Consider the following 25,256-nt stretch of genomic DNA (forward strand, 5'->3'; position numbering starts at 1 on the left):
TGGGGGCTCTAGAAAGCAACAATACGTTTTGTCACCCCAACTGGGGGGCTCTAAAAAGCAGGACACAACAATGTACAAATTACTATTCCTTTAAAATATTCATTATATTAATATTTTATCATTATATATGTAATATCAAATCAATTTGTCTTTTTTCTTTTTCTATTGCCTTCTCTCCCTTTCCATGCTAGAGATGGCTATCATTAGATATAAAAAAAGTATATAAATATATAAAATTATTTTATACATAATTTTATTTATTAATTCTTTTTCTGGATGCAGATAGCCTCTTTCTTCATATGTCCTTTACGTTTAGGGATGCAGATAGCCTCTTTCTTCATATGTCCTTTACGTTTAATTAATTAACAATAGTCAAAATGACTTAGCCACTCAAAGACTTTGTTAAAATGCAGTTACAATATGCAATGTTCTCTTGCTTCTGCTTATTTCATTCTTTACCTATGAATGTTAAAAAGAACCTTGTCAAGCTCAGAGTCAGAAGTGAGGAAGAAGAACATTCCAGGGATTGAGAACAGCTGGTACAATAACGCAGAGATGAGACACAGAATGTGTAAGGTACAGAAATAGGCCGGCCCCTATAGCCAGATCATAGAGTATGTGGAAGGGCATGAAGTATAAGAAGACCGGAAGGTAAGAAGGGGTCAAGTTGTGAAGGCCTTTCAATGTCAAAGAGAAGACTTTATTTTTGATATTACACATAAGAGGATAAACTCACAAGTTAAATCCTTTTCTTGAAGAATTACAGGAAAATTTTCCCCCAAGATTTACTGTTTAAATATGTGATTACCCTTTTAGGGGGTAACTTTAATTTATATTTCCATGCCGAAGAATGTGAAAGTCTAGGGTGGCTGGTGTTGGAATGAGGAAGAATCACCCTCAAGTTTTGCTTGTAATACATGTCAAATCTTTTCTGATTTCAGAAGCTAGGTAGGCAAGTTAAGTTTCGGTTGCTATTTGAATGGGACACACCCCAGGAATACTACCAAGCTTTTCCTTATGAAATAGTTCGGTTGAGGCTTTAGAGTTAGATGATGTCATTATCAGCAATCTTGGACAACTCCTAGATCTGTTTCCTCATCTGTAATACTAAAGAATTGTACTGTATAACCACCAAGGTTGTTTCTAGCTCTAAATTAATGGTCCTTCAGCTCCAAATACATTAACCTTTTAGTCACATCATGGAACTCTCTGACAATAAATTGCAGATTACTTACACATTTAAATCCCTAATAGGAGTTTCTATACTAGGAGTTTTCTACACTAATTGAATCACAGTTTGACTTTAAACAGAAAGACATACTAAGAGATAAACAAATATACTAAGTAGGGATATACTAAATATACTAAGTAGCTCTTTTTCACTCGAGATTTTTCAAGAATCTTGATGATCATTTTATTAGGAGTGTGGGGAAAGGGTGAGGAAGGAAAAAAATATTCAGTATTTTTCATTAAGCAATGACAATTCTGATGACCATATTCATTCATGCAAATAAATCATATCAAGAAGTATACTGGCAAATATTTAACAATCAACTTTCCAAACTCCTCCCCAAATCCAAAAAATATACACAGGGTACTCTTGATTGATGCAGAAATCCCATCTGCCTCAGAAATGTCACAAAATTTCTTACTGGTGATACACATGGCTGAACAACCTAAAACACTCTGATTCTTTTAGTTGCTATGTAACTTTGAAATTTATAAAAAAAATCTTACCTTCTTTGTGAAACAGCCAAAGAACCAATTCTTTGGATTTGTTATTTATTGTAGTGCAGAGTTCTGAGCAATAGAGTAAAATATAATAAAAGAATTGTCAGTAAAACAGTTTTGTTAATTATAGAAACACCTTTCTAAGGGGATGGTTGGTCATGCGACAGTTGGAAAACCTGTTTAAAAGTTATTATTTTTTAAAATGCTACATGTAGTGTAGAAGCTAAGAACAAAAGAAACACGATTTGTCTCATATCCTATCAAAGCAGATGTACTTTACAAGTGTGTGTGTGTGTGTGTGTGTGTGTGCAACAGATATCAGAGAGTTCATATTGCAGGAATCAATCCTTTTAAAATGAATATGTTCATTTGCAAATTCATAAAAATTGCATACTTGAATATATATACTTGAATAAAAACACTAGAGAGCAACAGAGACAGAAAGAGGCAGAGAGATATTGTGAAGGTTTTTCTGGAGGCAGCTTTAGTCTCAGTTGAAATAAATAATTACTCCAATATCGCAGCCAGCTGGTAAAAATGCAAACGTTTATTTCTCCTTCTGAATTAGCCCGGTTAGTTGAGGCCTATCTCTCTGCCTGGCTCCAAGAGATCTTGCAGCTTTGTGCTTGGCTTCTGCCTCTGCTTTCTTCAGCCTCCAGTCAGCTCCGACTGGTGGCTTCTCAATCTCCAGTCAGTGGCGAGTAGGCTTTTTCTTCCAGAGTGTTCTGTCTCAGAACCCTGTTGATGTTCCGGAAAAATTCTTCCTAGCTCCAAGAGCTTCCTCCATATATATCATCTCCCAAAGGTTAACTCCTCCTTCTCAAGGCAGGGATTATGGGTTATCTCCCAGAGTGCTCTCTGGTCCTAAGAATTTCAAGGGAGGTATGAATTCGGACTAAGCCAGCCCTGAATTCTCCTGTGAACTCCATTGAGTACTTAGATACTTATGAGCTCTCTACAGGTCTGAACACAAGCATTGTTCAATCAGTTCCACTTAGTATCTTGTTTCAAGTTCTGGCCCAAAATAACTCTTAAGATTAAGTTAACTCCAATGTCTTTAACACTTTAGTAAAGATTCCAACAAGATATTATATATATTTATCTCACATATTATATGATAGATTATATATATGTAGATAAAGATTTATAACTCAGATTGGCAAATGGATAGATAACTATCTATCCATAGATAGGATGTCTATCCCTATAGATAGGAGAAAGAAAAAGACAAAAAAAGACAGACTCAGGGAGATTGAGAGAGACACAGAGTAAATTAGAGAGACAAGCAGACACATAGCATCAGAGATCAATATGAACCGAGAAATAGGGACCAAGACAGAAAGGGAGAAATCAAGAGAGACATAATCATTATTTGCTACCACCAACACCAACTGCTAAGTAATTCCTATAATGGGAAAATAAACACAAGAGCCTCAGGTTTGGCAGTTTCACCTGGACCATTCTGGCTCTTATTATAATCCAGATTTCATAGTCATGTTTTGAAGATAGTCAAATGTTTTGAAGCATATTAAGTGATAAGGTATAGTGTCTAGACTGCTTTAGATGGAATTAGGAACACATAAAATCAACTAACCATCTTCTAATGTTTACTACCTGTGGGACCATGGGTGTGTTAATTTCCCTAGGTCTCAACTTCCTCATCTATCAAACTTAATGACCTCTGTTATCCCTTATAGCTCTAAATTTATGATCTTTGATTCTGTGTGAAAATCAAATTAGAAAATGATACAAAGGAAATTAAATAAGAAAGAAAAAGAAAACTGTAATCTATACTAAATAAAAATATAAAAAAATTTTATGAAGAAAAATAATATAATAATTACAATATTAAATGTCTGACACAATGTTGAGTAGCTCTACTTATGGTGCTAGATTTAATGTCTAAAATAATTTAGTTATTGAGATATACACAGAGCATTTCTTTTGCAGCAACACAGATTCCTTCTTTGCTATCATCTTAGGTTTTTGTTTTTTTTTTTTTTCCCAATATATTCCCCTGTGGTTCTCAGAACACATTCAGAGACTCTAAGCAAGCAGTAAGAAGATTGAGTATCACAACATGGCATAAATCTACACTTGCATTTGGTCCTTTGCCCTAAAACAGGGAATGTAATGATATTTAAAATGCCCAGTTTCCATTTGACTCTGGGTGACAGTCTAATGACACTGATAGATCTGAATGCAACCCAGCTTGTGAACATCAATTATGAAAATGGCAAAGTCCTTTCCAGTTTTATCCACAAAATGAATGACTCCATGAATGCCAGTAACACAAGCTCCCACTACCAGTAATTTTGCATGATTAAGGTTTAAACAAAAGATAGCTGATGAGGGTGTCACTTTGTAGTCTTGCAGTAATGCTATAAACTCAATAAAGCTAAAGATGTTCTCAATTCAGAAGTGTCTCACCCTGACATTTGGAGCTGATAGCCTCATCCAAACAGCTCTTAGTACTCTAATTCACCTCCATATATCATATCACATAATTGAACCATATTATGGGCTGTTGCTGCTGCTCATACATTTCTTTTTTTAGCATAATATTTGAGCTCTCAACATTCACACAACAGGTTTCCTATCTATTAGATGCCATATTTACATTAAGTTTTATTATCCACTCCATCAGTTATTTTGCCTTGACATATAACTTCCATTGTGTATGTTGTCAGATCATTTGCCTCTTCAGAATGCCTTGGAGCATAATGTCAGCCTCTAGCTCAGATTTAGTGAGTAAAATATTATTATTTGAGTTCTTGTAGGAATAAATAATGTTTCAAATACAAGTTAAATTTATTAAGTATTACAGATACATAATCTTCCTGTTCTTTAAGGTATGAAGGACTACTAGCTGATACATTGGGTTGAAAGCTTCATTTCACTGTGGTGTACTACAGTACCACTATCTAACTTTGGTAATATAAATGCTTAGACTTTATTTCTAATTTTAATAAAAATAAAGAAGGTTAAAGGTGGCACATAGAAAAGTGAAGAGTATCTTTTGCTTGGCAATAAGAGAAAATTCCCAAGTTAAGGAGTATCCAGGTAGAATATACAAAACGGTGAAGAACCTTCAGTAAAGATCATACAACTATTGGTTGACTGGAACCCAGTATGTTTAGCAGAAGACTTTTATGAACATGACATCATAGATTGAGAGATAAGAGGAAGTTTTTCATAAAATATGGGAATTGGTGCCCGTATTTGAAGAGAGAAAACTTGAAAGAGGGATTAGACACATTTTTTAGTTCCCAAGACAGATAAATGGAGCTGTGAAGAGATTACTGGGAATGAAGTCAGGAAGACTCATTTATCTAAGTTCAGATCTGGCCTCAAGTACTTACTAGCTATGTGATCCTGGGCAAGTCACTTATCCTTGCTTCTCTCAGTTCATGATCTGTAAAATAAAATGGACAAGGAATAGCAAACTACTCCACTATCTTTGCAAAGAAAATCCCAAATGGAGTCAAAAAATGTCAGGCATGACTGAAGATGACTAAACAAAAATATTACTTCAATATAAGGAAATATGTGTTAACCATTAGAAATATCCCTTAGTGGAATGGACTATTGATGGAGGAAGGGGCATCCCTATCATTTCAAGTCATTAAGCAGGGATAAGTGACTACTACATTTCTATTAACAACCAATCTGTCAGTCAAAATACATTTACATATTTACAATGTGACAGAAAATGTATAATTTGGAATATACAAAGAAGAGAGAAAGGGAGAGAGAGAGAAGAAAAAAAGAAGGAAGGAGGGAAGAAGAAGGAAGGAAAAAAGAAAGAAAGAAGGAAAGGAAAGAGGGAGGAAAGAGGGAGAAGGAAAGAAGAAAGGAAAAATGAAGGAAAAGAAAAGAAAAATAAAACAAAACAATTTCCAGTCTTTTTAAAAAATTTATAATAGCTTTTTATTTTTCAAAATACATGCAAAGAAAGTCTTCAACATTCACTACAGTAAATCCCTCCCCTAGACAACAAGTAATTCAATGTAGGTTAAATGTGCAATTCTTCTAAACATATGTCCATATTTATCATGCTGTACAAGAAAAATAAGATCAAAAGGGGGGGGGGGCGGGAAATGAGACAAAAAACCCCCAAGCAACTAAACAACAAAAAAAGATGAAAATAATATATAGTGATCCACATTCACTACCTGAAATCCTCTCTTTGGATATAGATGGTTCTTTTCATCACAGTACTTTTGAAATGGCCAGAGTCACCTCATTGTTTAAAAGAGCTAAGTCCATCACATTTAATCATCACATAATTTTAATGTTTGCTGTGTACAATGTTCTTTTGGTTTTTCTCACTTCAACTAGCATTAATTCATGCAAGTCTCTTCAAGTTTTTCTGAAATCATCTTCTGATCATTTCTTACAGAAAAATAATATTCCACTATACTTACATATCATAATTTATTCAGTCATTCCCCAACTGATGGACATATACTCAGTTTTCACTTCCTTGACATCACAAAAAATGCTGCTACAAACATTTAACCATTTCCAGTCTTAAGGAAATTGCATGGTATTAAATGACCACTGCAGATAGCTGCTTTTAAAATTGGAGTTCTATGTTTGTGATGTTGTGATTTAATTTTTTCTTAAATCTATTTAATATTTTATTTTCTCCAGTTCCATGTAAAACAATTGTAGCATTCATTTTTTTTCCTGAGGCAATTGGGGTTAAGTGACTTGCCCAGGGCCACCCAGAAAGAAGTTATGTGTCTGAGACCAGATTTGAATTCAGGTCCTCCTGACTTCAGGGCAGTCACCTAGTGCCCCAACATTCAATTTTTAAAAATTTGTGTTCCAAATTCTCTTTCTTCCTCCCTCCCCATGTCCCCACTCCATCGAAAAGGCAAGCAGTTCCATATAGGCTATACATTCATAGCCATGCAAAACATTTCCATAATAGTCATGTTGTAAAAGGAAAGAATAAAGCCTCAAAGAATAAAACCTCAAGAAAAATAAAGTAAAAAAAAAAAGAAATATACTTCAATCTGTATTCAGACAGCATCAACTCTTCTGCCTCCCCCACCCTAGCTTTGGGGATGAATAGCATTTTTCATCTTAAGTCCTTCACAGTTGTCTTGAATCACTATTGTTGCTGAGAATAGCTAAGTCGTTCATATAAGATAATCTTATAATTTTGCTTTTGCTTTGTATATGATCCGTTTCTGTTTGCATCAGCTCATGAAAGTCTTTCTAGGTTTTACTGAGAGCTTATCATTTCTTATAGCACAATAGTATTCCATGATAATCATATATCACAATTTGTTTACTTATTCCCCAATTGTAGGTCATCCCCTCAATTTCCAATTCTTTGCCCCCCAAAAAGAACTGCTCTACATATTTTTGTACGTATAGAAACTTCACCTACTTATTTTTAAATCTCTTTTGGATCCAGGCCTACAATGACATTGCTAAATCATAGTTTTGTAAGTCTTTGGGCATAGATGCAAATTTTTCTACAAAATGATTGAATCAGTTGTGATTTAGATTTTAATTATGCTTCTATAACATATTAACTTTCTGACTTTGGGAAATAACTTAAGCTATTTATATCTTTATTCTTTATTTAAAATTTTATAGGGTCCATTATATAGATTCCAAAGTCTCTTTCAGTTCTATGATTGAATGCAAAGATACATTTGTTGAATTTGGAAAATTCAAAAGATTTTAGAGATTAAATAATTTCAAATATCAATTATAAAGAATCCCAGAGAAGTTTAACTTATCCAAACTTATACTTACCTGAAAGATACTTGTCAACATTATTAATTTATTTAATTAAATTAATTAATTTAATTTATAAGGAAGAAAGCAAAAAAATAAAAATAAAGCCTTCAAGACTAGTCAAATCCTGAATTTCATGAAAAACTTGGTCTAGATTTTAGATATTAAATCTCTCTCTCTCACTTTCTCTCCTGTGTCTCTATCTTTGTCTCTGTCTCTCTCTGTGTCTCTCTCTCTCACTCTAATACTATTTTCATAGTAGAGTCCCTCAGACATTAATTCAAACCTTGACTTTTAATTGACATGTACTTCTAATAGTACTTCCACATTCAGTATATTAGAATAAACAAATGAAAAGGAAAAGAAGTGACTACTTGTGGCAGAATTTTGAAAAGAGAAACAAGAAAAGCTGACACTGAAATTTCAGAAAACAAACACACAGACTAAGAAAAAATAAGAGTTTGGAATAATTTTGCTAAAGAGAAGTTATTATATGCTGCTTCATAATTCCTGAATAGTTATCTTGAAGAATTGCATAATTCTTAGTGCTCATAATAATCAGTCTCTCAACCATCGTCAAGGAAAGTAGAGATCCACTTGGTTTAAAAAAAAACAAACAAAACCATTGAATAGTATAATGCAGATCAGTATAATTTCTATTCAAAATAATTGCTGAAAAAGGCTTGGAAGTTAAAGGATTAAACTTTAGTTACTTGGAAAATTTGCTCAGCACAAAATAAGTAAATTATTTAATAAATCACATATGAATATGGAACCCCTTTAATTGAATTTAAATTTTTTTTTTGGCCAAGGCAATTGGGGTTAAGTGACTTGTCCAAGGTAACACTGCCAGGAAGTGTGAACCCAAGTTCTCACCTGAGTTCACATCTGACCTCAGACACTTAACACTGACTTCAAGGCTGGTACTTTATCCAGTACACCAGCTAGCTATCCCCTGGAATCCCTTTTAAATAGCTTCAAACATTGGTCTTTTAGTTTTAGTTTGAAAACTTCTAGGGGTGGAGAATGTAACTATTGTTTAAATTGAATTGAATATAATTTTAATGAAAAATTTTACTTATATGGAAGTTGTTCTTTTGAAGCTTCCACACACTGTTCCCAATTCTCCTTTCTTAAGTCACTCAAAATTTACCTGAATTCTCACCCATGTGACAATCTTTAATAAATGAACCTTTAATAACCAAGCTTTAAATAACTGAAGAGTTATTATGCTCCTCCCAATTCTCCCTCAAGCCATAGCACCACCCAAACCTTTCCCTTACACAAAGGTCAATATTCCTACTTCCTACTTCCTTCAGCTGATCTTCGCATGTAATAGTATCCAGTTACATCACCACTCTGATTTATTCTTGAATGTTCACTTCACTGCATTTGTTCTCTTCAAAAAACATCAAAGTCAACCAATTATAATAAGCCATATGAAATTTAGATTTTATCTCCTTTTAGAGAGATGAAATTGCAGTATGGAGATGTGAAATGATTTGGCCAAGATCACATAGTTAATTAGGCAAAGCTAGTATTAGACATCAGATTAATTGATCCCTTATTAAGGGCACCTATTCATATCCAAGAGTACTTTTTTTTAAAAGAAACAAATTAGTCCTGTGTGTCTCTCTGTAAGTATTTGAAAATTGCTAATAGATTATGTATTTGAGAAAATCCAAGATTTCAAGTAGAAATAGAATGGAGAGATAAAAGTTCCTACTTTTTCTCATGCAATTTACAAAATTTATACATACAAGGAAAAAAAAAACACTTATTAGAATCTCTTTAAATAAGCAGGTACTTATTATTTCTAAACATTGTTTATTTTTTTAAACATTCTTTCTGAATTTAGCATTCCAAATGCCCTCCCTCCCTCCCATCCACCACATATGTTGGGAAGGCAAACAATGCATATGATATCATACGACATATTTACATATTAACCATATTTCAAAAAATCAAGAAAAATAAGTGTTAAGATGATACATTAATTTACACTTAAAGTTCCTCATTTCTCTTCTTCGGGGTGGGTAGTATTTTTTTTTTTTCATCAGGAGTCTTTTGGAATTGTTTTGGAATATTTTATGAACCACAGCAGCCAAGGTTTTCCACAGTTTATCATTACAAAATTGTTGTTTCTGTACTCAAAGATCTCCCAGGTCTTCTCATTTCATTTTGAATCAGTTTATATCAGTTGTGACATATTTTTCTAAACCCCCAATCTTATCTTATAACGCAATATTACTTCATCACAGTCATATGATATTAACTTGTTCAGTCATTCTCTAATTGATGATCATCCTCTCAATTTTCAATTCTTTCCCAATCCAAAAAGATCTGTTATAAATATTTTGTACATAAACATAAACATCCCTTTCCTTTCTTTGCATCTCTTTGGAATATAAACCTAATAATGGTATTGCTGGGTCAAAGCAGATAAAGTTTTCTAGAGTTTTGAAATTTGTGAGGGAACACTTGAAAAAGATCACAAAATCAGATTATTCATAATTGAGCCATCTGGCATTTAAAATACATTTTACACATTAATTTGCATTTCAATTAAGGTGTTTTTGGAACAAAGTGAATTATCGTCTGAACATTCCCTTTATAATCATAAACTATTGGTCACAATAGAGAGATCACAATAGAAATGGATTGAAAATCCTTATGATACATCTCCATACAGTCTTGTGGACCATTCCTGCATGCAGGCATAAGTAGAAAGTTCATGGAATTGTAACAATGACATTGGAATTAGTGAGAGGTATTAAAAAGTCATTTCCAAAGCAAAGAATATTTCATCAGATCAGACAGCCATAGAAAATATATGCACATCTGTGTGAAATGACCAATTTGTACTTGGTAAAAATTTGAACAAAAGAAAGGATAGTTTTCAACTTATCAAATTGATTGTTCTTTTGGAAGTAGGGTGAAAAATAAATGTTTACTTTTTCACAAGACTATACCTCAAGATGTCATTTTAAAAATAAATACACATATATTATCTTGGTAAACATGAAAACTTTAAAATACAAGGTAGGTATCATTGAAACCTTAGTTTCTTTAAAGTTTCATGTTTATAAATATCAAATTTCAAAGTTATAAAGATTATCACATTTTAATGTAATTTTATATTTTGGTTTCTTTTGTGTATGGCTCCTTTTTAATTCATAGACATTAGAATTTTTAAAGGAAAATAGGATAGTATAATTTTTTTTTTTTGGCATGACTGAGCACAACATTCTTTTTTGAACTGTTGTAGTTATTAAAGAGATACTATAGTCTACTGGTACGTGATGCAGTTATTAAAATCTCAATTATTAAAATCTCATCTCTAAACAGGAGAATCTGAAAGATCTCTTTTTCACTAGTACTCTGCAATGCATATCAAGTGTCATCTGGAATAGTCCCACAATATTGGCCATATTATAACTTGGATGATATTGATACACTAAAGGTCATTGAATATAATGATCTCAATCCACTAAAGAATATTATGTGATTCTTTTGCATGCTTATGAGATATCCAATGATCCACATTAAAAAATAGAAAATTAATAGAAGATTCTTCATATTTTTGCATATAATTATAATTAATATCTTCTTTCAACAATGCCTATATCTTAAACAGATAGCACAGATAAATAAAGATCTGTATTTAGAAGATCTTACCAACTAGCCAGGGTAGGTAAAGTCACAGAAAAGGTAAATGAAGCTATAGAATAATAATTTGATGGGTCCTTTCAGGGGGAAAAAAAAGATAGCTCTGATTTTTTTTCCCTCTGAGAAAAAACAAAAAACAAATGGTATTTACAGAGGACCGGAACTCTGGAGAAGTATACTTGAAACTTGGAATGGAATTGATGAGATGATAGTTCTCTAGTTCAATAAGGTATTTATTTTTGAGAAGGACTGGAAATGAGACATTCTATCTTTGGTCATCTTCCTGGTAGCTCTTCTACCTTCTGCACTCCTTCACTAAGATCAAGGTTGGGCCAGAATAAAGACTCTAGACTCTATTCCTGACCATTCTCCTGCTGTCTATCTTGCCTTCTTCACTTCTTCACTTAAAGATCAAGGCTCATCCAAAGGACTCCAGAAAGCTAGATGAACATTGCATTTTGGCGCCGAAACATGGATGTAAGGATTTACTCTCAGCAGTTTGACTGACGTGATTGTTAATTCAGTGGAGAAGTCTCTGTGACTTGGAAATAGGGTGAATAAACTAGTCACTTTCATTTTTTTCAGCTGAAAGGGGGCAAATACTAAGAAAAGAGCCTTCTCCACCCCAAGGGAAATATACAGAAAGCCTAGGTAGGTAAATAAAGAAACCGGGTTTGTTGGTAATTTGGGAGCAGATCATTGAACTCTTAGAAATATTAGAGTGCACATCTCCTTGGTTCTCTAAGGAAGAAAAAATAGAGCCAGACAAGTGGAAACTAGTGGGAGAGCAACTAATTGAATATTACAGTGATAATGATCCTGATTCCATTCCTAAGGAAACATTCTATATATACAACATAATACAATTGGCTTTAAGGAATCCCACAAGTTTTAAAATAAAGAAAAAGGAGAAAGAGCAGGAGGGAAATGGTATTGACAAAGCAGCTGAAAAATATGAAGAATTAGACAGGAAAGGAGTGTTGATGAAATTAAGGAGTTTGGTGCGTCTCAGTTAGCACTACCCATGCAGCAGCTTTGTCCACTGCCCTATGACACGATTAAAAAAGGCATTAATTAAAGCTAAAAATGAAGGACAGGATTCATCTGATTTAAAAATAGAATCAAATCCTGTGATTGAAAGAAGATACATTCTGTTTAATCTGGAAATTATCAGAGATCTGAAAAAGGCTTGCACTCTTGATGGGTCTACATCGTCTCATGTTAAGATGGTATTAGAGAATTTAGCTTATGAAATTTTAACCCCTAGTGATTGGAAATCTATAACACGGACATGTTTAGAACCTGGATAAAACTTGTGGCTTTCTGAGTATAGTGAACTCTGTAGGGTACAAGCCCAGTGAAAGAGGCAAACTAGAGTTAAATACCAGTCATCTGTGACCAACTAACAGATGTTGGTCGTTATGCAGACATTTTAGTGCAGATTAATTACCCTATAGCAGCATATGAGTAAATTGCTGCTGCTGCTATCAAAGCATGGAGCACCCTCCCAAGAAAGCAAGATAGAGGGAAAGCCTTCACAAAAATAGCACAAGGGCCAAATGAACTCTTTGCTGATTTTATGGGATATTTGCAGACAGCTGTCATATGAACTATTGGTGAAAATGCAGCAATAGGAATAATGATAAGACAACTTGCTAGAGAAAATGCTAATGAAGTTTGTAAAAGAATTATACTATGACTACACAAGGATGCTCCTTTAGAGGAATTCATAAGCTGCTGTGCCACAGTTGGGACAAGTACCTTTTATAACCAGGCTATGATACAGACTTCACAAGATCTGAACATGGGAAGACAGGGTCCCTCTTGGCAAGGGACTTTCAGAGAGACTCGTCAATGCTTTCAATGTAGTAAAACAGGGCATCTGAAAGCTCAATGTTGGCAGAGAAGACAGAGTGGGAAAACAAGACCTAAAATCCTGTGTCCAAAATGCAACCGAGGCTTTCATTGGACATCAGAATATAGACTGATTCAGGGAAACAGGATGAGGGCCCAGCCCCAGGGCTCAAGGCAAAAAATACTTGGGGCATGATGGCAGCCAATGCTACACCCAGAGAGTCTTTAGAAGTTCAGTATTCAGACATGACCAGTCAGCCAAGAAGAAACCTGATGGGAGACAGGGATTACAACTGGGGAGAATAGAGTTGTATGCAGCTGGGACTATTGAGATACCCCCTGAAGAGGTGAAATCTGTTCATCTCCAGACTATGGATCCCTTGCCTCCAGGCACAGTAGACTTGACCATTTCACCTCCTGAGAGTACATAAAAAACAGTGTTCGTTCATACGCTGATGTGAGAAACTGGGAAATGTGTAGATAATATCCCAGTCACTAATACAGGTAGACAATATGTGACAAAACCCAGGAGAAGTAGTAGCATCAGGTTTACTGATACAGACTCCTAACAAGCAATCTGGTGATAGTTGCCCAGATTCTGACTCCAAGCAACAAAATCCAGGAATATTCTGGACAGCAGCTATGACAGCTGACTAACCTATGCTCACTATCTATATAAATGGCATACTATAGAAGGATTGGTAGACACTGATGCAGATTGTACAGTCATTAGAGGTGCCAACTGGCCCAGTCACTGGCCAAAGATTAAGGCAGACACATGTCTGGCATAGGAGGATCAATAGCAGTTGAAGTTAGTGCTACCCTTTTGAGATGGACATCTGAAGGTGAAACAGGAGTTTTTACTCCTTTTATAATTGAAAAAATCCCCATCAATCTGTGGGGAAGAGACATTTTACAACAATTAGGATTAAAAATGAGTACTTCTTTTTTTTTAGGCAGGGCTGCTGTTGAAGGCCTGCCAGCACTTTCACCTGTTCCTATCCAAAAGAAAACTGATATGCCTGTGTGTGGATAGAACAGTGGCCCTTAGGTAGCAATAAAATTCAGGCTTTATTAGATATAGTACAGGAGCAACTTAACCAGGGACACTTATAACCTTCTCTAAGTCCTTGGAATTCCCCAGTATTTGTTGTAAGAAAGAAATCTAGAAAATGGGGGATGTTGACTGATTTAAGAAAAGTAAATGAACAGATGGAAACTATGGGAATTCTTCAGCCTGGACTTCCATCTCCTACTCAGTTGCCTAGAGAATGACCTCTTTGGGTTATAGACATTAAGGATTGGCTCTATTCTCTCACTCTAGATAAAGAGGATATGAAAAGATTTGCCTTTTCAGTGCCCAGCTTTAACTTAGTTGAGCCTTATAAAAGATATGAATGGACAGTTTTGCCACAGGAAATGAAAAATAGCCCTACTATGTGTCAAATGTATGTTGCTGCTGCTCTTACTCCAGTAAGAAAAGCATTTCCAAACGTTATGTTACTACATTACATGGATGATATATTGGGATGTGCACCTGAAGAACAAATGTTAGAAGCATGTCTAGAAAAGACCATAGAAACACTAAGGAACTACAAATTGCATGTAGCTCCAGAAAAAATTCAAAGACATGTTCCTTTTCAATGTTTAGGATATGAAGTATATCCTAACATGCTTATAGTACAAAAGTTTTCTTTAAGAACAGAGAAGTTGAACACCTTAAATGATTTTCAGAAAATAATAGGAGATATCCAATGGATGCATCCAGTGTTAGGCTTGACTATCTATCAATTGAAACCATTATATGACATTTTAAGGGGAGACAGTGCTTTAAACTCACCATGCCAGCTTACAAAAGAAGCTCAAGAGGCTTTGAGAGAGTTTGAACTGGCTTTACCCAATGTGGTTGAAAGAGTCACTCAAAAACTCTTGGAAATATCAGTTTGTGCTACAAAAGAGGCACCCACAGCAGTCCTTGTTCAAGGAGATAGTATAATACAGTGGGTGGGCCTCCCAGCACAACCAGAACAAAACCTTACTTCTTACCCAGTGCTTGTGCCTAGAATTTTATTAAAGGCCATTAAGCAAGCAATACAGTTATCTGGGATAAGACCTGAGAAGATATACACCTTTTATATATACCTTTTATACCAATGCACAAATTAATATATGCTGTGAAACTATCCCAGAGTGGCAAATTTTATTAGTCACAGCTCCAAATCTTACACATGGATCTCCATTAGAGATAACCAGACTATTACATAATTGGCCATGGGTTTTTGAAGAAAATGTTTCTAAGGTTCCTCTTAAAGAACCAACTCTCTTTACAGATGCATCCAAACACAATATTTGCGCTGTATACTCTCAGGACTTAACTACAAAGAGTCGTCAGAACTCCTTTTCAGTCCACTCAGCAGAATGAATAATTCTAGCTCTTACTTATAATCCAGGAGATATAAATATAATATCTGATTCAGCCTATTAACTAGGTGTGGAACAAAGAATTGCCACAGCCCAAATAAAATTTGTAGCTTCCAAAATATAACAGCTCTTTAAGGAACTTCAAGAGCAAGTTAGAAAGCATCCAGGTAAGATTTATATCTTGCATGTCCACTCTTATAGTGGACTCCCAAGTCCTATTTTTGATGGTAATTCAAAGGCAGATCACCTTCTAACCATATTAACCAATGGTCCTTTATTTCAAGAATCCCAAGAATCTCATTCTAAATATCATCAGGTTGCTTGAGTTTAACGTTTACAATTTGGAATAACAAGAGAGGAAGCTAGGAGCATAGTAAAAGCCTGTATGGCTTGTCTTCCTTTCCATGTTCCTACACTGCCTCCAGGGAAGAACCCTCGTGGTTTGAGACCCAATGAAATCTGGCAAATGGATGTGACCCATTATAAATCTTTTGGTCGTCTGTCTTTTATCCATGTTGTGGTAGACACTTTTTCAGGATTCACTTTTGCAATGCCAGCAGCAAAAGATACAATCCAAGTGGTCACTGAATTCCTTTATACAAGCATTTGTAATTATGGGTGTGCCACAAGCCATAAAAATAGACAATGGACCTGCATATGCTTCTAAACATTTTGCACACTTATGTGCACAGTATAAAATTTTATACACCACTGACATACCCTTTAATCCTCAAGGACAGGCAATTGTAGAGAGGAGAAACAGAGACATTAAGATACTCCTCCAAAAACAAAAGAAAGGGGGAGCCATAGGTAACCCTAGAGAACTTCTAAATCTAGCCCTTTATCCTATTAACTTCTTGATTTTTGACAAAAATGCACTGGCTCCAGCAGACAGGTTTTATAACCCACTGGAAGAATCCCACTATCTTTAGAAAATCACCAGATGATGTGGAGAGACCCAGAAAGTGGAGAATGGAAGGGACCAGATAGGTTAACCTTTTGGGGGAGAGAGTTTGCTTGTGTCTCTACAGATGGAGAAGGGATCAGATGGGTGCCAACAAGCTGCATTCACCTTGTCCATCAGAGAGAGACAGAGCAGCCCCTTGAAATGAAGGAGAAGACCCAAGAAACATGGGGTGGTTCCATTGCTGATTGTGCCCACCCCTAAAAGAACCTGGCAACTATGGCAATTGCCTCATGGACATCAAAAATTGTTCTCACCTTTCTTTCTGAGAAGTCAGGGAAGGCATGACACCTGCTTTTTGGTGTTCTCACCTTACTGAAAAGACAGGGAGGGCGTGACCACCTCTTTTTGGTGTTCTCACTTTCCTGTGTGCTAAAACAAAAGAAAGAAAGAGATGTAGAGAGCTAGAATTCCAGAGAAATATACTTGAAAGAAGGTGTTAACTCAGTGGAATTGAGATAATGGTTCTTTAGTTCACACCTAATCAGTATGCTGTAATGTAATTGTATATAAGGGCTGAGAAGGACTGGAAGAGAGACATTCTATCTTTGACCAAGCTCTTGGTGGTTCTCCTCCTTCCTGCACTCCTTCACTAAGACCAAGACTGGGCCAGAATAAAGACTAGAGACTATTCCTGACCATTCCCGAACATTACAGGTATGGATATGGATTTGGGGTACAGGGTTCGGGGATATAAAAAAGTAGTTGCATAACAGAAAAAAATGTCATGGTTGGGTACTTGCAATGACTAGATGTAGCTCTACAAAATCAAGATGGCTCCAGGTTGGTATCTGGGTGTTCAGTTGTGAGAATGAAAGAGAGAAAGAAAAGCAAGAAGAAAATAACTTATGAAATACAAGATCCAAGAAATGTCTTGGAGGTATAGGAAAAAAGCAAATAAACAAACTTGATTTCATTGATAAAGAAAACTCTCAGATGAGAAAATTTATTCTATACGAACAGGACTTTTTCTATTTAGTCTTATAATACTTTTTCTTCAACATAAAGAGTCTTAGAAAATTTTGCGTCAAAAACATGGATAAAAATCATATAGGATAGAAAGACATTGTTGTTTGCAATCTACATAATTTGAATGAAAGTTCACAATGAGATTTTAAATTCATTTAAGCAACAAAGTATGCTGTTTTTTCTTTTCTTCCTTGCCCTCCTTTTTCTCTACTCCTTCTCATTATTATAAATCATCTTTTTAATGTTGATCACCTGTCTACCTTTGAATTTCACACGACTATTACATCTTAGTTGTCTATAATCATGAATGTTCACTGCGTTGATCATAGTTCTTACAGTTTTTAAACTTGTCATCCTTTACATTTCTGTTATAATTTGTCCTACTTTTTTTTACTTTATTCATCAATGTATAAAAGTCTTCAAAATAGTTTTTAAAATAATATTGATGTTAAAGTATATACATTGTTCTGCTAGTTCAGCTCTCTTCATTAGACACCATTTCCTATGTTTTTCCCATGTCTCTTTGAAATTCTGTTTTCTCATTTTTATAGCATTCAGAATCCCCTCCTCCCTACAACACACATCACGATTACTTCACAAGTTGTCTAATAACTACAGAAACAGAATTATTTATTAATCTTTTGTGTTAATTATCAAATAGAGAAATTACTGGGTCTTTTTTATATACCTAATTACATGATGATAGGCTCGGTGAGGTGAAGGTCATACTTTTTGAAGATACCATTTAAGTGATTTTCAGTAATTGACATGTATCCTGAAGTAGGAGATTCATTACTTACATAGCTTTATCCCGGCTTATGTAACAAAAATACATTTGCTAGGACATTTGTTCTTTTCTAGGTTAGCTTTTGTTTTGGTTTTTTTTTTTTTTATATCAAGATACCATTTAAGTGATTTTCAGTAATTGACATGTATCCTGAAGTAGGAGATTCATTACTTACATAGCTTTATCCCGGCTTATGTAACAAAAATACATTTGCTAGGACATTTGTTCTTTTCTAGGTTAGCTATTGTTTTGCTTTTTTTATATCAAGATACCATTTAAGTGATTTTCAGTAATTGACATGTATCCTGAAGTAGGAGATTCATTACTTACATAGCTTTATCCCGGCTTATGTAACAAAAATACATTTGCTAGGACATTTGTTCTTTTCTAGGTTAGCTATTGTTTTGCTTTTTTTATATCAAGATACCATTTAAGTGATTTTAAAGGCACATATCTCCTAATTTTCCAGAGTTGGTGATATTTGAAAGATATATGTATTAGAATCTGTAATATGTTAAAGAGAAATACTCAAATTTCAATTGCTGAGCATATTTAGATATTTCTTTTTAAACAACAACAACAAAAAAACAAAAGTTCTAATCTATGTTGGGAGGTTCTATCTTATATTTTAAAGATGTGTTAACATAGTTCATAGGTAGAGTACAACACTTACATGGAACCATTAGATTGATTCTGAAAAAAAAAAAAAAAAGCCAAATTCATATTGGTCCAAAAGCTCCATTTTTCACAAGGACTTGCCCACATAATTTGTGGTGATGAAAATGATGATAACAATGATGATGGCTTCAAGGCCACCAAGTGATTCATTTCAGAACTGTGCACATTTCAACCACTGAATGTTTACTTTCTAAGCTTTAGAAGATGGTTTTGGTGAGTAAGGGTGGCCAAAATTAAAAATTCTTTTCTCGGTTATAATAAAATGTTCAGTGACTCATTAAAATAAAGAAGTAGCAGAGGCCAGGGGGGCTTATTTGTAACTTCTGTGGGGCTTGGCGTATCAAAGAACCTAAATTGTCAAAGTAAAACGTTGCATGAAAGGGATCACGGCGGATCTGCGTATTTACGTCGCGGCGCTTCTCGTTGTCTAGGTAGTGCGGCGGCCTTGGAGACCGAGGGGGCTGGAACGCGCGGGCACAGAGCCGAGCCTCAGAGCGCGTGGCCGCGGCGGCGGGAAGCCAAAGTCGGTGAAGCCTGAAGTAGCCGGGGAGCCCAGCGCCCTCACCTGTACCCCTCCTGCCTGATCGAACCTAACAAGACCAGAAATGGTTGAAGCAGATCGTCCCGGGAAGCTGTTCGTGGGCGGACTCAATACCGAAACCAACGAGAAGGCCCTGGAAGCCGTGTTCGGGAAATATGGGCGGATAGTGGAAGTACTGCTGATGAAAGACCGGGAAACCAGCAAATCGAGGGGGTTTGCTTTTATTACTTTCGAAAGCCCCGCCGATGCAAAGGATGCTGCCAGAGACATGAACGGGAAGCTCCTGGACGGGAAATCGGTTAAAGTTGAACGAGCCACGAAGCCCAAGTTTGAAAGTGGCGGTAGACGAGGGCCGCCGCCGCCCCCAAGAAGCAGAGGCCCTCCCAGAGGCCTGAGAGGAGGCGGAAGAGGAGGCAGCGGGGGAGGAACCAGGGGGCCCCCCTCACATGGAGGGCATATGGACGACAGCCGATACTCGCTTCACTTCAACATGGGGTCTTCCAGGGGACCCCTTCCAGTAAAACGCGGCCCCCCGCCACGTAGTGGCGGGGGGCCCCCCCCTAAAAGGTCTGCACCTTCGGGCCCAGTGCGCAGCAGTAGTGGAATGGGAGGACGAGATCCGATATCACGTGGGAGAGACAACTATGGAGGGCCGTCCCGACGGGAGCCCATGCCGTCCCGAAGGGAAGTGTACATGTCCCCAAGAGATGACGGTTATAACACTAAGGACAGTTATTCAAGCAGGGATTATCAGAGTTCTCGAGACAACAGAGATTATGCCCCTCCTCCGAGAGATTTTGCGTATTGCGACTACGGGCACTCGGGTTCGCGCGATGACTACCAGTCCAGAGGATACAGCGACCGCGACAGGGACTACTCGGACCACCCCAGCGGAGGCTCCTACAGAGACCCGTACGAGAGCTACGGTAACTCGCACAGCGCCCCCCCTGCTCGAGGGCCCCCTCCATCTTACGGGGGCAGCAGCCGCTACGATGACTACAGCAGGGACGGCTACGGCGGAAGCAGAGAGAGTTACTCAAGCAGCCGCAGCGATATCTACTCCAGCGGCCGAGGAGACCGCGTGGGCCGGCAAGACCGAGGGCTTCCCCCTTCCATGGATAGAGGATACCCGCCTCCGTGTGATTCCTACAGCGGCTCAAGGCGGGGAGCCCCGAGGGGTGGCCGCGGGGGCAGCCGGTCTGATAGAAGAGGAGGCCGAAGCAGATATTAAAGAGAAAACCCCCGATTTTGGGAGCAAACTCCCTTTCAAAACACACGCGCACACACACATGCACAATCACGCACGCACTTACACACAACACACACACACACACACACACACACACATTCACAAACACACCCACAGCAAGTTGAGCTTGTTCTATTTTTATTACCAGAGGACTACTAAAAAGGAAACAAAATTGTTTTTCCTTTTCTTTTGCCTGTTAAGTTCCACTCCATGATTTTTATGCTTTCATGAAGAACAAGTTAAAGCAATGTTTAATTTCATTTCAAATTTGTTTATTTCTTTCCAAAAAACAGATGTTAAATGTGTGAGATTTGAGCTCTGTGTACCAGTGTTGTAAAGTTCCAAAGTAAAAGTTTTCCTGAAAAGCTACGTCCAATCCGGTTTTCCTACCAGTTGAAACCAGCAGTTCTTAAGATCTTCCACAAACATCCAACCATCTAAAATGGAAATATGGATCCTTCTACTTGTTCAAACTTGTCATTCTAAGCCAATTTAGCTATTTTGGAAGGTGGTTGGGGGTAATGCTGATCCTTAAGATTTCAGATTGTTTTTTTTTTGAAACTGATATCTATGCAAGATTTTCCAGTATATTAGATGCTTAGTGAAGAAAAAAATGTTAAAAAAAAAAAAACAGTAAACTTAAAACCACAAATGGATAGTCATGACTACAGTTTGCCATTCCGTCATTTTCTTGTGGATCTACAAGACCATCCTCTCAAATAAAAAACAAAACAAAAAAAACAAAAAACAACAAAGAAAACATTTACGTGTATTAAACAACTACAGAATTTAAATAAAAGGTTTGACCAGTTCCCCCAACAATTATCATTTTATATTTTTGTATATGTCTGAAATTGATTCTTAAGATACCTTAAAAATATTTTTAAAATATCATTGAATAAGATTTGTAAACCTCTAAGATGTGATCATCCTTTTAAAGGTTTCTGATCTTCTTAAAAAAAGTTGTATAGGTTCTTGGGGCTGAATGGGCTATGGATAACATGATGAGTACAAAGTTGTACTTGGAATCAGAAAGATCTGGGTAAAGATCTGGGTTTGAAGCCTAATGTCAGACAATAGCTCTTGTGTTCCTGAGCATCACTTACTATTATGGACCCTCAATATTTAAATCTGAAAAATTGGGAAATAATAATGGAAATTGAGGGGCTGCTCATCAATTGAGGCAATTCATTTATTGAGCCATTGCTCAATAAAGTGTGATATATGTTTGTGATGGAATATTATTGTTCTATGGGAAATGATGAGCAAGATGCTCTCAGGAAAAAAAAAAAAAAAACCAAAAAAAAAAAAAAAAACCAAAAAACAAACAAACAAACCAACAACAACAACAGCAAACAAACAAAAACCTGGAAAGTACTCCATGAATTCAAGCAAAGTGAAATGTACTTTATACAAAGTAATAGCAATGTTCTGGGATGACCAGCTGTAAATGACTTTGCTATTCTCAGCAGTACAATGATTCACGACTACTCTGAAAGACTTATGATGAAAAATCCTATCCATACTCCGAGAAGGAACTGATTGTGTCTGAACACAGATCAAAGCATTTTCTGTGTGTGTGTGTGTCTCTCTGTCTCTTTGCTCTATCTCTCTGTTTCTGTCTCTCAACTTTTTCTTTCTCGATTTTTTTTTTTTAAATAAGTGTGGAAGATCTTGTTTTTTTCCACATCATGACTTTTATGGGAATGTTTTACATAACGTCACAAGTGGTTTCTTAATTGAAGGTGGGGATAATGGAGGGAACCCAGAATTCAAATATTTTAAAAACAAAAAAAAAAAATTTAAAAACAAAGGTTTAAATTTAACTGGGGAAAATATTAAATAAGTAAACAAAAAATTTGGAAAATAATAGAACCTACCTCAATATGCTGTATCAAGCATCACACACATATTTGCAAAACTAGTTGTGCTATATAAATAAGAACTGTTGATGCAATTATGATACCTTATGCACAAAAGTAAGGATCATTCCTTAACAGGCATACAACCAGGCATATAAGACCTGTTATAATTTTGTGCTTAGGCCTATATGTAAATCTTTTCCATTTTGCCTGAGAGTGAGCTCCATTAATTCATTTTTGAAATACCAGGGTCACAACTTTGCTATAAAAAGAAGCTAGAGGAAAACATTAGTAGAAAATTAATCATATAAAGCCTTAAATGTATTTACAAACAATTATTTCAATTTTAACTCTGACCACCCTGGTCATTGCTTAAATCAATTCATTTCAATCCAACAAATATTTAGTTGGGACAGAGTAGATTCTTAAGCATTGTAGAAAATGGTCATCAAAATATATGTATACTCTTTAAAGTGGAAGAGAGAACAGTATAATGCACAGGGCTCTGGAGATGGGAACATTCTAGAGAATGGTTGTCAAAATATATTGATACTTTTTAAAGTCGGAGGGAGAGCAGTATAATCCATAGAAAACTGGAGTTGGAGTTTTAAGAAAGTTCCTGAGGCCTCGTGTAAAGAAAGGCACCATGGCCTATAGATAGAGGAAGATCTAATTTAAGAGAAATAATTGCAGTGGCTTACATGGAAAATCTATACTCCACTCCCTCACATCCCTGTGACATGTATTTAAATTTTGTTGATGTTTCTTTTCCCATATTTTTTGAGTTACAAAAAGGGGCAGTATGAGAAAGGGTAATGGGATATTTTCTGTATTTAACCAAAGACCAAGAAAAATAAAATTCTGAATTTCCATATTTCTGCTTTATATTGTACCTTAATTTCATTATAGTTAATTCAGTGACTGTGGTTTCTCAGGCTTTAAATTACATCTTATTGCTCTGTATTTATTCCTAATTTCAATGAAGATAAAGATAGCTAAGCAATTTTGGTTATTATTTTATGTGAAGAGTTTGAGATTCCTAAGATAATTCAGTGAAGATGGTATGGGAATATGGATAAGAGATAGGTCTCAGAAGAGTCAATAAAAGAATAAAAAGGAAAAAAAAAAGCAAATAAAAATGAATTAAAGAATACTAAACACTTTCAAGAGACACTAAGTAGTAACTTCAAACTACTTAGTGATGCCTTGCTGGGAATTTAAACTTTCATTTTGACAATGCCAAAAAATAACCTGCTACCAGGAGTGGCAATTATTTGCTTTCTTTTTGTATGGATTTGCTACCAACTTCTTTTGTACTAACATTATAGCATCATGTTAAAAACATTAGTCACAGTTTATGGAGGCATTTACAAATAAAACATAGGGAAATTATCCTAATTTATGTAGACATTTAGAGCTAACAAAAATTGAGCTCTGTTATTGGAAAAGCACAATACAAGCCCAATTCTTTCTGAATTTAATAACCAAATAGAATTTGAATCAGTAGTAATTACATGTGTATGTATTGATATATATAATGTACATATAGATATGTGTATTTACCTGTTTATATATAAATTTGTGCAATGTCTTGTGCTTTGGAGGCATAATAATCACAAAGCAGAAGACTTAAGAATTAAATAATTTTACTTTTATGTATAATTATATATCTAGAATTTAGAAAAAAAAAAAAAAAGACAGAGAGAGAGAAAGAAATCACTTAGTCCAGGAACTTCTACCTGGAATATTAACTTGAGTGGGAAAAATCACATCTTTATTTTCATAAAATTAAAACTGAAATTTATTATTTGTTTTGATTATGAATGTAGGTAACAGCATCATTATGAAAGGAGGTCCACAGACTTCACCAGGCTGTCATATCATCAGAAGTTAAGGGACTCTGATTTAATCTAATCTACCTGTTTTTGAGATAAGTAAAATGACTCAGACACTTGAAACCCAAGGTCAAAAAAATACTAAATTAGGTGATCAGGCTTTATATCTTTTGACCACAATTTTTCCAACCAATTCTATTAATGCTAAATAATAACCTCACACTTAGAAGAATAAGTAACCCTAAGAACATAAGAAAGATTTATGATGCATGTGACTTGTGGAAAAGCTGTTGTGTGGCTCAGACAGAGAGGTGAGTGACCACCATATAATGAAATAGCAGGAGATCTCTCTAGGAGCTAAAGGAAGGTTTATTATACATTCTCCCGAGAGAAAGAGGAGTAGCTACCATGGGTCAAGCAATAGGAGGAGGGCCTTATACAGACAGATTAACTAGTCCCTGAGGCAAAACTCCCTGACACCATTGAGCCTCCTCCTCATTGGCTGAAGGAATGGGTCTTGCGGTCAGGAACTACCCCAGAGGCAGGAAAATGTACTTTGGCCAATAAGAGCCTTGCTGCCCATGTTTGGGTTAGGTGGAGGTGGGTGTTGGTTCAGGCCTACACCATCTTTGGGGAGAGTGAAGCCTTACTCAATTTTCACAACTGTCTCAGAGATCTGACTCCATCTTGTATAACCCCCCCACTGAAATCCCTTCAGATTCTTGTAACATAATTTCACATTCTGCATCTAATTCCTCATCTCCTTCAGGCTCCTGTTGGTCTTCTTGGGCCACTGGCTTCCATCCTTCTTTTAACACCATCTGTCTTACAAAGGCTTCAGCTTTCCCTTCCAATCTAATCATTCTAGATAATGCCTTTTAGACTATGTTAGATAGGATTGGATAGGACCCTTTAGTGAAATAAAAGAAACCCTGC

The 25,256-nt window shown here is 35.9% G+C and overlaps 1 protein-coding gene across 1 annotated transcript; it reads left to right on the forward strand.

Moving 5' to 3' along the window:
* Positions 1-19,266: 19,266 nt before the first annotated feature.
* LOC100934901 (RNA-binding motif protein, X chromosome-like) lies at positions 19,267-20,820 on the forward strand. Its single transcript, XM_031941953.1, has one exon. The coding sequence runs from the start codon at positions 19,439-19,441 to the stop codon at positions 20,603-20,605; it is 1,167 nt and encodes a 388-aa protein (XP_031797813.1). The 5' UTR covers positions 19,267-19,438; the 3' UTR covers positions 20,606-20,820.
* Positions 20,821-25,256: the final 4,436 nt, after the last annotated feature.

Source organism: Sarcophilus harrisii, chromosome 6, assembly GCF_902635505.1.
Source record: "Sarcophilus harrisii chromosome 6, mSarHar1.11, whole genome shotgun sequence".
NCBI classification, from domain to species: domain Eukaryota; kingdom Metazoa; phylum Chordata; class Mammalia; order Dasyuromorphia; family Dasyuridae; genus Sarcophilus; species Sarcophilus harrisii.